Source organism: Diabrotica virgifera, chromosome 5 (assembly GCF_917563875.1).
Source record: "Diabrotica virgifera virgifera chromosome 5, PGI_DIABVI_V3a".
In the NCBI taxonomy this organism is placed as follows: Eukaryota; Metazoa; Arthropoda; class Insecta; order Coleoptera; family Chrysomelidae; genus Diabrotica; species Diabrotica virgifera.
Window position 1 is genome coordinate 263587231 of NC_065447.1, and position 15923 is coordinate 263603153.

Genomic DNA, 15923 nt, shown 5'->3' on the forward strand with positions numbered 1-15923 from the left:
TTTGTTTATTATTTTTTTTTAGTTATAGTAGTGTCAATTCTGAAGTGATTCTATAACAGCGGAAATGTTAAAATATGGAGGAGAGCAGCTGATAGATACAGTACACAAACTACTAAAAAACATATGAGAAAAGGAAGAAATATCAATGGAATGGAAGCCCATGTCCTCTTTATAAAAAAGGAGATAAGACAGAATGATAGAATTATAGGGGTGCGGCCCTACTAAATGTGCGGAAGCTGTAGGGCTAGCAATAAATACAAATAAAACAAAACTACTCATACAAATCAGATCAAATAGACCGGTGCAACAACACTTTATGACGATATAGAACATGTGAATAGATTCACGTATTTAGGAATGGACCTGGTCGCAAACAATGAAGAAGAGCCGGAAATAAATAGTAAGGCTTATGGTGGCAAATAAAGCCTATTTTGCGATGGGCCACATATTCTAATCGCGAGATGTACACCGGAAAACAAAACTCCGGGTCTATGAAACAATGATCAGGCCCATAGTAAGTTATGGTTGTGAAACATGGGTGGTGACACAGAAATCTGCCAATGCATTAGAAGTGTTTGAAAGAAAAATATTACGTAAGATACTGGACCCAATAAGTGAACATAACAACTGGCGAATTAGGTATAATAAAACGAACAATATAGCGAACCAACACTAACACAATACACTAAACTGCAGAGATTACGGTGGGCAGGTCACGTGGTCCGCATGTATGAGAATAGAATCTACAGAAAATTGCTAAATGCAAGGAAAAAGACCGGTTGGAAGACCAAAAGAGATGGGAAGAGGAAGTAGAGGAGGATGCCAAAAAATCCTAAAAACGCGTTCATGCAAAAGAACAGCAGTAAATTGAAATGATTGGAGAAGCTTGCTGAAGGAGGCCAAGACTCGGTTTGGGCTGTAGTGCCATTAGATAGATGGATGGTACTATTAAATGTAGTATATAAGATATTAGCAATCCACATCGCAAACAAGTTAGCAAGAAGTCTTAATAATAGCAGAGGAGAACACCAGTGTGGTTTTAGATGTAACGATGTGATGCCACGACAAGCGATGAGCTATTTTACCAGAGACGACCGGAGGAGCATCCGTGTTGGCGCATAGCGCCGCGGGGGGAAATCGAAGGAGTAGTGGCAGCGAGAGCATGTTTAAGGCGAGCCAGGAGAATGATAAAATCAGTCGTGGCTAGCGAATTGAACTAACCACGGCTCAACAGCTGCTGCTAGCGTATTGAACTAGCATTAGCTGGCTTGGCAAAAGATTCACCGTATGTGAGGTGGGACTATGCCTAGGCGGACGCCACAGTAGCGACGTGGGTCTTGCCATGATCGTTATCGCAGTAGGCGGTAGTAGCGAGGAATGATCTCCGGATCGGAATATAGGGCAATGTTGATTTAACGTAGCGAGATTGTTATTGTATATAAATACAAGAATAAAAAACCGCTAAACGCCGTAAAAATGAGTGGCGCATACAATGCAGTCCAGCTACAAAAGATCTGATATGAATATTACGTGGCGCGAAAATGTATTGTCATTTTGATGCAAAACAAAATTCTAGTTTTATTTTAAAATATTTTTCCATAATGTTTGCTAAATTTGAAGTAAACGCGCCACAAAAGAATTTCAAAATTCAAACTGTATAAAAGTTACTCTTTTGTGGCGCGTTTTACTTCAAATTTAGCAAATATTATGGAAAAATCTTTTAAAATAAAACTAGAATTTTGTTTTGCATCAAAATGAAAATACATTTTCGCGCCACGTAATATTCATATCGGATCTTTTGTAGCTGGAATATTGTATGCGCCACTCATTTTTACGGCGTTTAGCGGTTTTTTATTCTTGTATCAGGAGTTTTTCAAAGTTATTTCTAAATTAAATATATGAAGTTAAATGCTGTTTCTCGATTACACGTTAAGCTTTATAAATAGTCGCCTTTGTCACATTATCTCCCAAATGATCTAGTGTCCATCGAATGTACACTAGATTTTTTTTCTATTCGAAATAGATTGAAAAAAAAATTGAAATGGACGGTAAATGAATTCGAATTGCCCGTTGCCAGATCAAATTTAGCGTCGTAACCACTACAACTACATAAACCATTTAGGGAATAACCGTTAATTGGATTATACTTTGTAGCTTAATAACTTCTAAACGGCTTAACCGATTTTGATCACTAAACATGAGTTTGAAACGTATTGACAAGAATTATCCGATGAATCTAAGGTCAAGTATGGTAATAGAAGCTGTTACAGGAATTATTGAGCTTGACAAACCGTTTTTCCCATAAGAAATAGATTTGATCATACTTATGAAGCCTATAACTTAAAAATTCGAATTTTCCCGGATATGAGGTATACACCGTTAGATTCGCCTAGAGTCCTTCTACAAACGCTCAGTTATTGGCGCAATTCGTAGGTTGAAATTTTGAGTAATTGTCGAAAAACCAAAATTTTCAAAGTTTAGTTTTTCGGCTATACTGAGCCGTGTGTATGTCTGATCCTGGCGGCTTAGACACCATTTGAAATCTTAACTCAATACTATTGATTTGGTGTATTTGCGGTTCTCCTGTCTCTTCTTGAACCGAAGATATATACCCCCAAAAAATATGCTGTTTTGTACCTACCAAGTCCTATAGCTGGCTTATGGGTGATCAAAAGTCAAACTACATCGGTTCTGAATCGGTCCTGACCCACTTTTCAAACACAGAAAAAAAATTCAGATCAGTTTAACTTTTCCACATACATACATATCGATAAACATTTTCCCTTTTTTAAATAAAAATTGAGTCATATTTCTGAGCTCGGTAACTTTTGAATGGTATAACCGATTTTCAAAATTAGACATGCGTTAGAAAGGTAATGATCAGTACTATCAGAAGCCGCAAAGGTCGGAGTTAAATTTTCGAAGTTTTTGGGACGAGAACGAAAAACAGACCCTAAATAAGAAGGGCCGTAAAATCCACACCCTTGGACCAAAATGGATGGTTGACATATGAATGGGTGAGTCTTTTCCTGAACATTAAGATGGGAGTTGGCCCAATTTTCAATTCAGTCAGATTTAGGAAATCGAAAATTTCGTGTATAGTGTCGTGTGTAGGGAGTGTGGATGTGCGCCACTGGCGAGAACTACCGTTCTCTGGTAATACTGTTTATCGTATTATTTTAATGTTGCTATTATGATCGGATATCTGTAATAAAGTTTAATACTGTTTTTCCTTTGCAGAAGACGGAATTATATTTTATTTTATTTGTTTTAAACTGTATATAATCATCTTTAATATATTTACTTTATTTTTAACTTGTGTTTTACTGAGTCTGTCGTCTTGAAAGAACTACCCGTAACATAGAATAAATTAAAATAAAAACTAAGTAAGTGTTTAAAGGCATTAACAAATTAATTAAAAACGTAACAATACTTTATTAAAAACATCTTTATATTTGGTCTTATAACTACCGATTTTTAACTATTAGATTTTTTTAACATTCTATATGTATTTTTTGATAACAAGTAACTCAGTCCTGCAGCTACTGTCGTTGTACCAGTGATATACCTAAAAAATTCAAAAGAAAAGATGAAAGTCCAGATGCAAAATTTATTAAAAATAATAAATATTTAAATCTGAACTTTTCGTGGAACTACTTTCTGGTGACATCCTAAATCTCTGACTTACAGTTTAAGACAAGAGACGACGAATAAAGAAGACAAAAAAGACCCTACAATATGGAGTCACATTTCGCTTCATCCGTCTAGGAAAAGATCCGAAAGTTAGTTCCTAGTACTCAAGTAAAGATAAAAGTGAAAGACAGTTTATGTTTCCTTTCGATTCAGAGGCGACACATAATCCTCCAGGCAGCTGTTTCTGTCTCAACACTTCTTCAGTGGGGCTACCTGAACACCTCTGAATCGAAAAGAAAACAAAACTGTGTATATAAGCAGAAGTATAAAAATAATTTTTATAATCAACAATTCAGTTAATAGACCAGTGCAGATAGCTCTAAAATGGACCAAAAAAATAAAAAATTAATAGCAGGGTGAGACCAACTCCAAATGAAAGTACACATATTAAATAACATGTGGAACATTTTTCACCAAATCTGGATGAGGGGAACACGGGTTGGGGGAGCGTTTTTAGGGGTGAAAACGGTTAATTACAATTTTCGGCAAAACGGCAGATCCTATCGAAAAAAGTTAAATTGCAAAGTTGTAGGCAATAAAAAGATCTACAACTTTGGTAAATAAACATTTTTCACATAACCTCAAAATATCCGAAAAAATCGGAAAATTCGACGTTTTTGATTTTATTTTTTTTCTCACTGAAAAAAAATATTTTTTTTTTACCAAATATGGTGGAAACTTACCTCTTTCTGTCCCAAACACGTTGTAATTTTTCTGTATAAAAATATTTTTTAAAACTCTTGTTTTTTACGTTTAAGGGAAAATGTAAGCATTTTTTCAATTGAAAAATCTCCCGAAATTTTTTTAGCTTTTTTAAAGAAGTTGGCATTTTTTTGTTTATTGAAGCCTCTATTTTCTGATGGTGTAAAAAAATATATACGTTACTGTGGAAAATTTTGTCACAAAAGGCAAAAATCGGAAATTTATTTTCAACCTCTCACCATTTTCAGATTCTCAGATGTAATATAAGTTGCATAGCGAGCAGGAACCAACGAACCTCTGTTAAAAATTTACTACACCAATGCCGTTGTTTGTGATTTTTAATTTTCTGAATAAATTATATTTAAAAAAAAATAAAAAACACGCTTTTGAAGCACTAAAAATTTAAAAATAAAATATTACTAGCTTTAATTTTAAAAGTTATTTTTAAATTTTTAGTGCTTTAAAAGCGTGTTTCTTATTTTTTTTAAACTATATTTTTTTTAAAGTCGGCCTACTTACCTATAAACTACATTTTTTTAAACTTTTTTCTCATGAACCAAATTAAAAGTCGCAACAACTTTTTTAACAAAAAGTTTATTTAATACAAAAGAAAGTAATTATTATAATTTTAATGGCCAATTTTTCATCAATTAATTAAGTTTTTGCTTCTTTGATGGCATTTCTTCATCACATTCGGTAATGCTTACAGATTCTGCAGTTTCCTTTAAATCTTCTAGACCATCATGGTCTTCGTCTACATTTTATTCGTCTATATTAAATTGAGAATAAGACACAGGTAGTATTTACCTTTTTATGTAGATTACACAATCTCCTTTAAAATAAATAAATTTGTCACTAAATTCTTTTCACAAAATTATGTTTTAACACGTACGTTTGATTCACTGTATGTGTCATCATGGTACACATAATGGCCGCAGCGCGGCGTCTGGCTGGGCTGCACCTACTCGCTATGCAACTTACATTACGTCTGAGAATCTGAAAATGGTGAGGGGTTGAAAATAAATTTCCGATTTTTGCCTTTTGTGACAAAATTTTCCACAGTAACCTATATATTTATTTACACCATCAGAAAATAGAGGTTTCAATAAACAAAAAAAAAATGCCAAATTCTTTAAAAAAGATAAAAAAATTTCGGGAGATTTTTCAATTGAAAAAATGCTTACATTTTCCCTTAAACATAAAAAACAAGAATTTAAAAAAATATTTTTATACAAAAAAAATTACAGCGTATTTGGGACATAAAGAGGTAAAAGTTTCCTCCATACTTGGTAAAAAAAAATTTTTTTTTCAGTGAGAAAATAAAATAAAATCAAAAACATCGAATTTTCCAATTTTCTCGGATATTTTGAGGTTATGTGAAAAATGTTTATTTACAAAAGTTGTAGATCTTTTTATTGCCTACAACTTTGCGATTTAACTTTTTTCGATAGGATGTGCCGTTTTGCCGCAAATCGTAATTAACCGTTTTCACCCCTAACAGCGCTCCCCAAACCCATGTTCCCCTCATCCAGATTTGGTGAAAAATGTTCCACATGTTATCTAATATGTGTACTTTCATTTGGAATTGGTCTCATCCTGCTATTAATTTTTTATTGTTTTTTTGCTATTTGCACTGGTCTATAAATAAGAAATTCAGTTGTAAGTATTTTTAGCACTCTTGTTTCGGCAAAATGATTTTTTATATCCATTTTTAAATATATACACATACTTACCATAGTGCCTCCAAGGCAGGATGTCCAACATAATTAAACACTGGAGCAGCTAATGTTGAACCGACTAGCAATATCTGTACAGCTGTATTAACTTTGCTTATAAATGTAGGGGCTAGTTGAGCAGTGGCATGAGTCATATCAAAATATCTACTTAATGTTCTCTTGAAACAGAAGAATGTATCAACTTATAATAATTTTAGTAAAACAGGAAGTTACAATTTTTTATTACTGTTTATCACTAGATTGTATATGGCATGTAAGATATCTATTTTTAACATCTTTATAACTAAAAAGTCATTGTGACATATCGATGCCTCAGAAGCCAATCGGTGTAAGTCAATAAGTGTTTAAAATGAGATATTAAGATGTTTCTGAATGTAGTTGCAGAAATATAAGTAATTATTAAAATTAAATAAACCATCTTTATTTACCATAATATGGGTAACATATTCATAAATACAAACAATGAAATAATAATATTATTATATTTATATAATAATGTGTGTTAAACTTCAACAAGTCATTTTTAGGGGGAATTGACTTACACCGTTTGACTTCTGAGGCATCCATATTTATGTTAAGAAAATCGAAATGTGTATATTTCTGTTCACATAATATGAATCACAAGTACAGACCTACATGCAGTATACAACCTGATCATGTATCTTTGTTTACCATAAGAAACATAAGTATTTAGATAAACCTTTAGATATGCTGATGGATATAAGACAAAAAAAAACTTGGCATCAGCCTTTTAGTTAGATTGTATAAAAAAGGCAAGTTTAATTTCCAAAATACATCAATATTAAAAAAAATTTAAAAAAAAATACAAAAATAATTATTTATTAGTAGAATTGTTTATTAGAGATTAATATTAGTATTAGTTTTAGGATAAGATACGAAAAAATGACTAATAAAATAAAAAATAGTAAAATTGGCGAATGGATTTAGTGTCTGCAGTCATATAAACCCAAACAAACAACAAACCTTTAGATATATTTGTGAGAAACATAAAACATGCCATAACCACATTAACACCTTGGCTACATTTAGAGACATTTATAAACTTACGTTGAGTGCGTTATGAGGCATTACATCCCGTAGTGAAACTTTGCCTCAGTGTGTTATGTAACAGTTGAAGAAGCTGAAGCCAACTGTTAGTGAAATACAAGGTTTATTTGTCTCGTAATACAGTCAAGGTGTTAAAAAAATTATTTTCAATAGTTAACTTACAGGAGGAGGAAGAGAAAGATATCTTATTACAAATCCAGCGGCTACAAGTAGGACGTCTCTAGCTATAATTAATCCTGTTAAAACTAGAGGGATTAAATCCACATAAGTGAGGGTCAGGAACAATGTCCCAATTAAAATTTTATCTGCCATTGGATCTAAGAAACTACCAATTTTTGAGGACTGACTCTTCCATGTTCTTGCTATCCAACCATCTAGCTACAAATAATTTAGATTTCATTAAATTGGTCTGGATTTAATAAAATATTTCCTATTTTTTCATGTTTCAGTAATTTTAGTCTAATGCCCATATTAATAGTCCAGTACAAGTATCGACATCATATTGAGACTCATCTATTAATACAAGCATAAGTGCCAGTTAATGATGTTTCTTAGTTGATCGTAGTCAACGGATTTTAAGAATGTATTCATATGTATTTTGACCCGCTGAATTTGAATTTCAAACTTGCTTTTGTATCTGAAGTGGCACAACTTATACAGTGAGCACGTAAAGGTTGGAATAAATTCATTTTCTCAAGAACGGACGATTTTGGAAAAAAATCCCCAAACAGGTCAATTTTTATTTTTAAATTATGACTTTTTGGCATATATATCATACTAGTGACGTCACCCATCTGTTGGTGATGACGTCATCGATGATTTTTTTAAATGAGAATAGGGGTCGTGTGATAGCTCATTTGAAAGGTAATTCAATTCTTTATTCAGTAATATAAACGTTAACATAATTATTTATACAGGGTACCCAAAAAATTTTTTTTCAATTAAATTTATTGACATAAAAAGAAGAATGTGTGTAATTTATTTAATTCAAAATACATTTTACTGCTATCCGAAAACAGGAAAAAATGTTTATTTGGCAAATAAGTATTGTTTTCTGCTTAAATTTAATATTAAAGCAGCCACCCACCAGCCTCGTGATAATTTGAACATTTAATTTAAGCGAAAAGCAATTATTACTTTTCAAATAAATATTTTTTTATGTTTTCTGAGAGCAGTAAAATGTATTTTGAATTAAATAAATTACATACATTCTTCTTTTTATGTCAATAAATTTAATCCAAAAAAATTTGTTTTGGACACTCTGTATAAATAATTATGTTAATGTTTATATTACTGAATAGAGAATTGAATTATCTTTCAAATGAGCTATCACACGACCGATATTCTCATTTAAAAAAATCATCGATGACGTCATCACGCCCAGAAGGGTGACGCCACTAGTATGATATATATGCCAAAAAGTCGTAATTTAAAAATAAAAATTGACCTGTTTCGGGATTTTTTTCCAAAATCGTCAATTCTCGAGAAAATGAATTTATTCCAACCTTTACGTGCTCACTACATATGAATACACTCTGAAACTCTGTGGACTTTGATCAGCTATGAAACAGTTCTGGCCACAAGACTAACATGTTTTAGTTTTAAAATTTAGTTTTTAGAAGAGATCTTACTATTTACCAAATCTGTGACAGCTGCTATCCCTAATATAAAAAGAGCATTATCGAACTGCGTCTGAACTATCAAAAATCCCAAATATGGAGATAAAGCTATTCTGGTCACACATAAAAAATTTGGTATTGTGTATACATTTTCTCTCTGAAACAGAAAAAATATATTAGATCAATATTTCTGCAAAAATTACATATCGATACACCGGTTTCATAGAATAGTAAGTCTAAATTTTAGTGAGTTCTTGGAGTTATGTGTTGAAAAGTGCTTCAATAACCAATAGTTATGGGTTTCTAAGGTTAACAACTCTATAATAACCTCTTGTGAAGATGTTACACATATATTTTGTCATAAAACAGTAATTATTTTAGTTCCAAATTGTAACAACTCGAGTTATTACCCTTTTGTCTCGTAACTAATGGTTTTTGACTTGTTACACTTTGGAACTGGTGTATCGATGTATTCAAAAAGGCAATAAAACGTTGAAAAGTAAAATTCTTGTTACTTAACACAATGACTGCCACAGTAATGTCTAAATGACTGGCCTGAAATGACAAATTTATTTAATCAAATTACCTAACAGTAGATGAGCAATGATTTTGTATATTACTGCTAAATAACGTAGTTGACATCCTAGGATAGAAATCAATTCAGATTAGGTACAGTTACGATCACTGAATAGTTTACATCTTAATTTTTATATTGTAATACTGTAAAATTTCAGTGTCATACGAATTTGATAAAAATGTCAAAGTCAAAAAATTTCAAAAAGTAAATGCTTGTCAAAAATTTCGCGAGTGTTGAAAAATAAAATAACGATATCAAACTCCTCCAAAATGGTTATAATGAATTTGAATGATGCGCAAAAGCAAGAGCAATTGCCAGACTCAAAGACGGTTGGTTTTTAAGACAAGTTACTACAGATTTGGATGTGAGCCATATATGTGCATATGGAAAGTCAAACAAAGATTGGATATTTTGGGATAGATATAAAATAAAATCGGTATTTTCAAACCAGACTTCCTTGTTTTTATTATTAAGACCATAATCCATTCTATTCAAAAAACTTCTTTTTATACTTTCCATTTTGTTAAATGTCAAATATATTTATATTATTTTTATTTTTTAATTTTAAATAACCTATTTTAGGTACACCACTGGTAACGTCACGTTGCCTGTAAACTGTTCAATGACTGTAACTGTACCTCATAGTTGGCAATCAATGTGCTAATATCTGAATAACGCTTGGCTGCGTTACGAGACAAATAGATCTTGTACTACATTACCGGTTGGGTCCATCATAATGCACAGTGGCAAATAGGGTCATCATCATTCTCTTTGCCTTATCCCTATGTGGGGTCGGCTTCCCTAATTGCATTTCTCCACACAATTCTATCTTGGGTCATATCAATGTTAATCCCCTTTACCAACATGTCCTGCCTTATCGTCTACCCCCCAGCTCTTCTTTGCACTACTTTGTCTTCCTCTCCTACTCCTTCCAGGAATCTGCACTTCAGCTATTCTTCGTATTGAGTGATTAACGTCTCGACTTTGAACATGACCAAACCATCTTAACCTATGCTCTCTCATTTTGGCATCAATTGGTTCCACACCTAGACTTCCCCTAATATACTCATTTCTAATTTTATCCTTCTTTGTCACTTCACTCATCCATCTAAGCATTCTCATTTCCGACACATGCATTTGTTGTTACTCTTTCTTTTTCACTGCCCAACATTCAGTTCCGTACATCATAGCCGGCTTATGGCTGTTTTATAGAATTTTCCCTTCAGCTTCATTGGAATCTTTCTGTCACACAACACACCACTCGCTTCTTTCCACTTCATCCATCCAGCCCTTATTCTACTGCATGCATCTCCATCTATTTCTCCATTACTCTGTAATACCGATCCTAGGTACTTAAAACTATTGCTTTTCACAATCATTTCACCATCCAAACATACCATTTTATTTGTAGTAACTCCATCTTTAAATTAACATTCCAAATACTCTGTTTTTGTCCTACTAAGTTTTAAACCTTTTTCCTCCAGAGCTGGTCTCCACTGTTCCAGTTTTTGTTCTAAGTCTCTTTCACTATTTCCTATTAACACTACATCATCAGCATACATTAGGCACCATGGAATGCTACCCTGTAGTTTCACTGTTATCTGGTCCAAAACTAATGAGAATAAATAAGGACTAAGCACCGAGCCTTGGTGCAAACCTACTTTCACCTGAAATTTATCAGTCTCTCCCACACCTGTCCTAACATTAGTCGTTACTCCCTCATACATATCTCTCACAATCTTTACATATTCGCTAGGGACTCCTTTCTTATTGAGTGCCCACTACAGAATCTCTCGAGGAACTCTATCATATGCTTTCTCAAGCATATAGGGTATACTAAACATTATTTGCCTTGTAACGCAGTCAACATAAATTTATAAATATCTCTAAACACCGCCAAGGTGTTAAGTTGTTCAAATAACTTTCCTAACTGTTGGCAGAAGCCAGTATTACTATATACCTCAATTACTTCTTCCACTTTTTCCCTAACTTTATTTTTAGTTTCTTTAATATCATTTAGCAAAAACTGTCCCCTTTCCTTCAATTTTTTCTCTGTATGTTTAAGCTTTTCTCTGTTCTCTTCATAAATGGCTTTAAAGTCTTTGGACACCTTCACATCTTGGCTTACTGATTCATTGCTTCTTCCTGGACCAGTACAAAACAACTGATGATTGAGGAACTCTCCTCTCTTAAAACTTTTTACATCTGTTAACAGTTTTAAAACTACAGTACTTGTTGGTTTACATCTACAGCAGTAGTTAAATTGTTGAACCGATGAGAATAAAATAAAAGGTTTTGAAAACATTGTTTAAGTTTCATTTAAATTCAAAGCATCCGATGATTAGGTAATTTGAAGAAGCTTATTATTTTGATGTTATTTAAGGGTAGAAAGTTGAAAATAAAAATACATGAAAAATAACCTATTTCTTCTTCTTTTGATATATCATCTGTCAAAAGTGTCAAGCTGTGTCCTGTGCTCACCATAGATCATAGATATATTATACTCATAGATTGTCATAAATTTTCAGGTTATTATTAATCCATAGATATATAATACATAGTATTATACATAGATATATTATACTCTAGATTGCGCCTTACGATCTTAAAATGGGTGACGGTTGCGACAGAGATAAATGAGCCTATTTGGTCGGTAGTCTCTTTCTAATTCAAGGGGAGTATCGACGACGTCACTATCCTACTCTGTCGTCGAGTATTTTAGATGGTTTGACAGTTCGAGCGGATGGCGACGAGAACTGGTCGTTTGTCTTCTGACGTGGATAATCCTGGTTCGAATCCCATACCAATCTTTACTTTTTTTATTTTTTATTTAATCAATATTGCGTTTATTAGATATTATTATATCTCTAAAATAAATCTAAGCAAAGAAATATATAACAAATAAGAAAAACTGTGTAGGTACCTATAGATTTTTAAAAATATAAAAGCCAATGTTATTTTTTTAATAAGTTAATGGTACAATAGTATAAAGTAATTGTTAAAAATATTCGTACAAATTACCAATAATTAATATCAACATAATGTACCATCATCGATTTATTAATTGAATCGGTCATTTCAAAAACAACACGAGACACGAGTCACATATTCCTAATTTTACAGAAGAGCAAAGAAAACTACCTATATAGTCGAAAGATGGATGAAATGGATGACATCAAAATTCAGAGTTATATTGTAGTTTTGTTCCTAATGTTTTTACTGGACTGGTGTCGTTTTTGCACACAACGTTTATCTTAAAGGAGTCTATTCCTCTCAAAAAGTTAGTTTCTGAAAATTGTGGACTTTGCTGTTTTTGAAATGACCGATTCAATTATAAGTAATTAGACATTATTTTTATTTATGAAACTATTATTACAATTTTTTAAAAAGGTAGAAGCAATACAAACATTATTCACGTCATTCGAATAAGGCCGAATTTATATTAATAACGAATGACTTATTTTACAAATAATTATGTATTCCAATATTAACTTACTATACATACATTTATTATCTGCTAGATTTACTTAGGTCCATTTTTCAGATGTAAAAATATCTAATAAACGCAATATTGATTAAATTAAAAATAAAAAAGGGAAAGTTTGTATGGGATTCGAACCACGATTATCCATGTCCGAAGACCAAAGACCATTTCTCGTCACCACCCGCTCGAACTGTCAATACATAATACTCGATAAAGTGGGATAGTCACGTCGTCGATATTCCCCTTAAATTAAAAAGAGACTACCGACCAAATAGGCTCATTTATCTCTGTCGCAACCGTCACCCATTTTAAGATCGTAAGGCGCAATCTAGAGTATTATAAATCTATGGTATTATATATCTATGTATTAATCTGTGTTTTTATAGGTTATGTAAAGTTAGAAAAAATCAAAAAAATTATTTTGAATTTATTTATAAAATTTTGTTTATGTCAGTTGTGTTCAATATTTTAAGTTTTTAAAGTTGAATGTGGAAATGTTAAAAAAGGATACATAAGTGCATAATGTTTTCTATGTGGAAATTTGTTCAATATCCCCTTTGTAGACAAGGCAAAAGAACATTTCATACATCTCCTACATTAAATGCCTTTTGGGAACGAGATGATAAGGGTGGATACAGAAACTTAGACAACATGCCTCCCTTAAAAGATCGTCTAAGGGAAGGCTTACATGAATTAAAGAATGAAATTAAGCTCTGGACCCAAGAAGTTAAGGAAAGATTTGAAGATGATCCTATCCTCATATTCAGACCAGGTAAATTGATTTTAAAATATGCTTTCGTGAAAGTATGACTTTCTTCTATTTTCTCAGTTATCTGTATGTCCAGATATGTGAGCTGTTTTACTACTTTAATATTTGCGTTGTCTATTGTCAAATTTTTGCAAATTTCATTGCTTTCTGGTTTGTATTAGGCCTTGATATGGTGCCCCTAATAAAATAAATTACAAACATTTGGATTTTCCAATAATACCTTGTTTTTAGGAGAGGTAGATGTTAAATGGAGGTTCGGAAATGAGGAATCACTGAAGAACTGGAATATAACAAGTGATAGTGATAATAAGGAAGGATTCAGCAAAGCTTCACTTACTCTTACAGAACAGGGTAAAGCATTATTTTCTGGAAATCTCTCTATGAGAGTACCTAAAGATGGTAGAGTTAAACGTTCAGGGTATTGCAGTATGAAGACTCATAGAGCAAGGGTAAATATTTAAGTGTATTCTGAACTTTGATCCTTTTAGTTCTTCAGCATTGTTAATATAAAATCATTTTGCCCAAAAATTGCATAACCTTTTTTAATGTAATAAAAGGAGATAAAAGATGTATAAAGGGAGATACAGTCGGAAGAATGAAAGAATACCCAAGAACGAACATATAAAACACGCTGTATTTTCCTGTCACCGTGTCACAAAGAAAATTGACCATTGCAAGTTCATGTGATAATAATTATTACATGTATTTGCGCTGGTTAATTTTTTGTGTGACACGGTGACAGGAAAATACAGAGTGTTTTATATGTTCGTTCATGGGTATTCTTTCATTTTTCCTACTGTAGGTATTATAAAGTCCTGTAAATTTTCTATAATCTAAATTTTCTTCACTTTCTAAAAACTTACACTGCATTGACATTTTCTTTCCACCTATTTTTTCCCATTTACTCTATCCTGCATGACCACCAGCAGACTCTATTTTTCATTCCACAGGATGCGGCTCAGGTATATTTATGGTCTTGCGTACTTTTATTGTTTTATGCTCATCCCTCTCAGCAATTCCTGGTTGGTGACTCTGTTGGTCATGGAATTCTCAGCATTTTTAGGTATATCCAAAGTTCGAAGGATTTCATCTTCATAACTATTTGCACTTTTAATGTCTATGTTTCTACTCTGTACAGTAGCACTATTCCCAAACTTCTTCTTCTTCTTCTTTAAGTGCCGTCTCCTAATCGGAGGTTGGATATCATCATCACTATATTTACTCTATCTACTGCTGTTCTAAAGAGTTCTATAGAACTGCATATAAACCAGTCCCTTAAATTCTTGAACCATGACACTCTCCTTCTTCCTATACTCCTTCCGCCTCTTATCTTTCCCTGTATTCCCAAGCTTAGTGAATCTATTTATTTATTTGTTTATTAATGTTTTAGAAATCATTTAAACGAGATGGACATTTGGACTGGACGGCTTATAATATGTTAGTGATGAAAGTAAGAGGAGATGGAAGGTCATATTTGTTAAATATTCATTGTAAAGGATATTATGATCTTACATGGAATGATATGTATCATTATGTTCTGTTTACAAGAGGTGGACCATATTGGCAAGTAGCAAGGGTAAGACGGTTTTATAATGGACATATGGACATACCGCTCATCCAGAAAAAAAGTGTCTCCACTCAAAAAATAACTTTTTTTCAGGAGAGACGAAAATAGGTTTTTAGATCTTAATTTAACCAAGTTTTAAACTGTAACTGCTAAAATTTATAAATTAAAAACCAAGAATATAAATAAGTTAATGTTTCTAATTGTGTACAAAACCAAATCTATCTGATTTAACAGAGAAAACAAGATTTGAGTTATGTCACTTTTCTTTTAAAACATTGGTCCCTTTTTTAAAATCAACTAAAAATACCTAGGACACTTCTTGAAAATATATATACCTATTTATTTTATTAATTTATTTTAGATACCTTTCTCAAAGTTCTTTTTTGGTTCAAAAGGACGAGTTCAGGATATGCAACGTCAAGTACAATTGGATCGAGTTGCTAGTTTTGGAATTACTGCTGGTGAAAGATATGGTGGTGACTTTGCTCTAGAAATAGATTACATAGGTCTGGAGTTTGATCCAAATCATAGGGAAGAATTTGCTTATGAAATGTACAGAACAGATAGTTATATAGCATCAACGTAAAAAGAAGTTGTTTGTCTTTTTGAAATTTAAATAAATATTTTTATTGTTCATACTATTTTATTTTGTCAAAAAATATTGTAAAATAGGCAATATTGAAATCAATTCGGACCATTACCTCGCTT

The 15923-nt window shown here is 32.3% G+C and overlaps 2 protein-coding genes across 2 annotated transcripts; one reads left to right on the forward strand and one right to left on the reverse strand.

Annotated features, from left to right (window-relative positions):
* Window positions 1–3415: 3415 nt before the first annotated feature.
* Window positions 3416–11827, reverse strand: LOC114329906 (probable cardiolipin synthase (CMP-forming)). Its single transcript, XM_028279183.2, has 5 exons — window positions 11356–11827; window positions 8838–8975; window positions 7362–7577; window positions 6129–6289; window positions 3416–3568 (listed from the first exon to the last, which is right to left on the reverse strand). Exons 1-5 carry the CDS (start codon window positions 11698–11700, stop codon window positions 3478–3480), a joined length of 951 nt encoding a protein of 316 aa, XP_028134984.1. The 5' UTR covers window positions 11701–11827; the 3' UTR covers window positions 3416–3477.
* A 1422-nt stretch (window positions 11828–13249) lies between these two features.
* Window positions 13250–15849, forward strand: LOC114329914 (complex I intermediate-associated protein 30, mitochondrial). The gene is made up of 4 exons (XM_028279196.2): window positions 13250–13651; window positions 13880–14097; window positions 15039–15224; window positions 15577–15849. Exons 1-4 carry the CDS (start codon window positions 13402–13404, stop codon window positions 15799–15801), a joined length of 879 nt encoding a protein of 292 aa, XP_028134997.2. The 5' UTR covers window positions 13250–13401; the 3' UTR covers window positions 15802–15849.
* The last annotated feature ends 74 nt before the right edge of the window (window positions 15850–15923 follow it).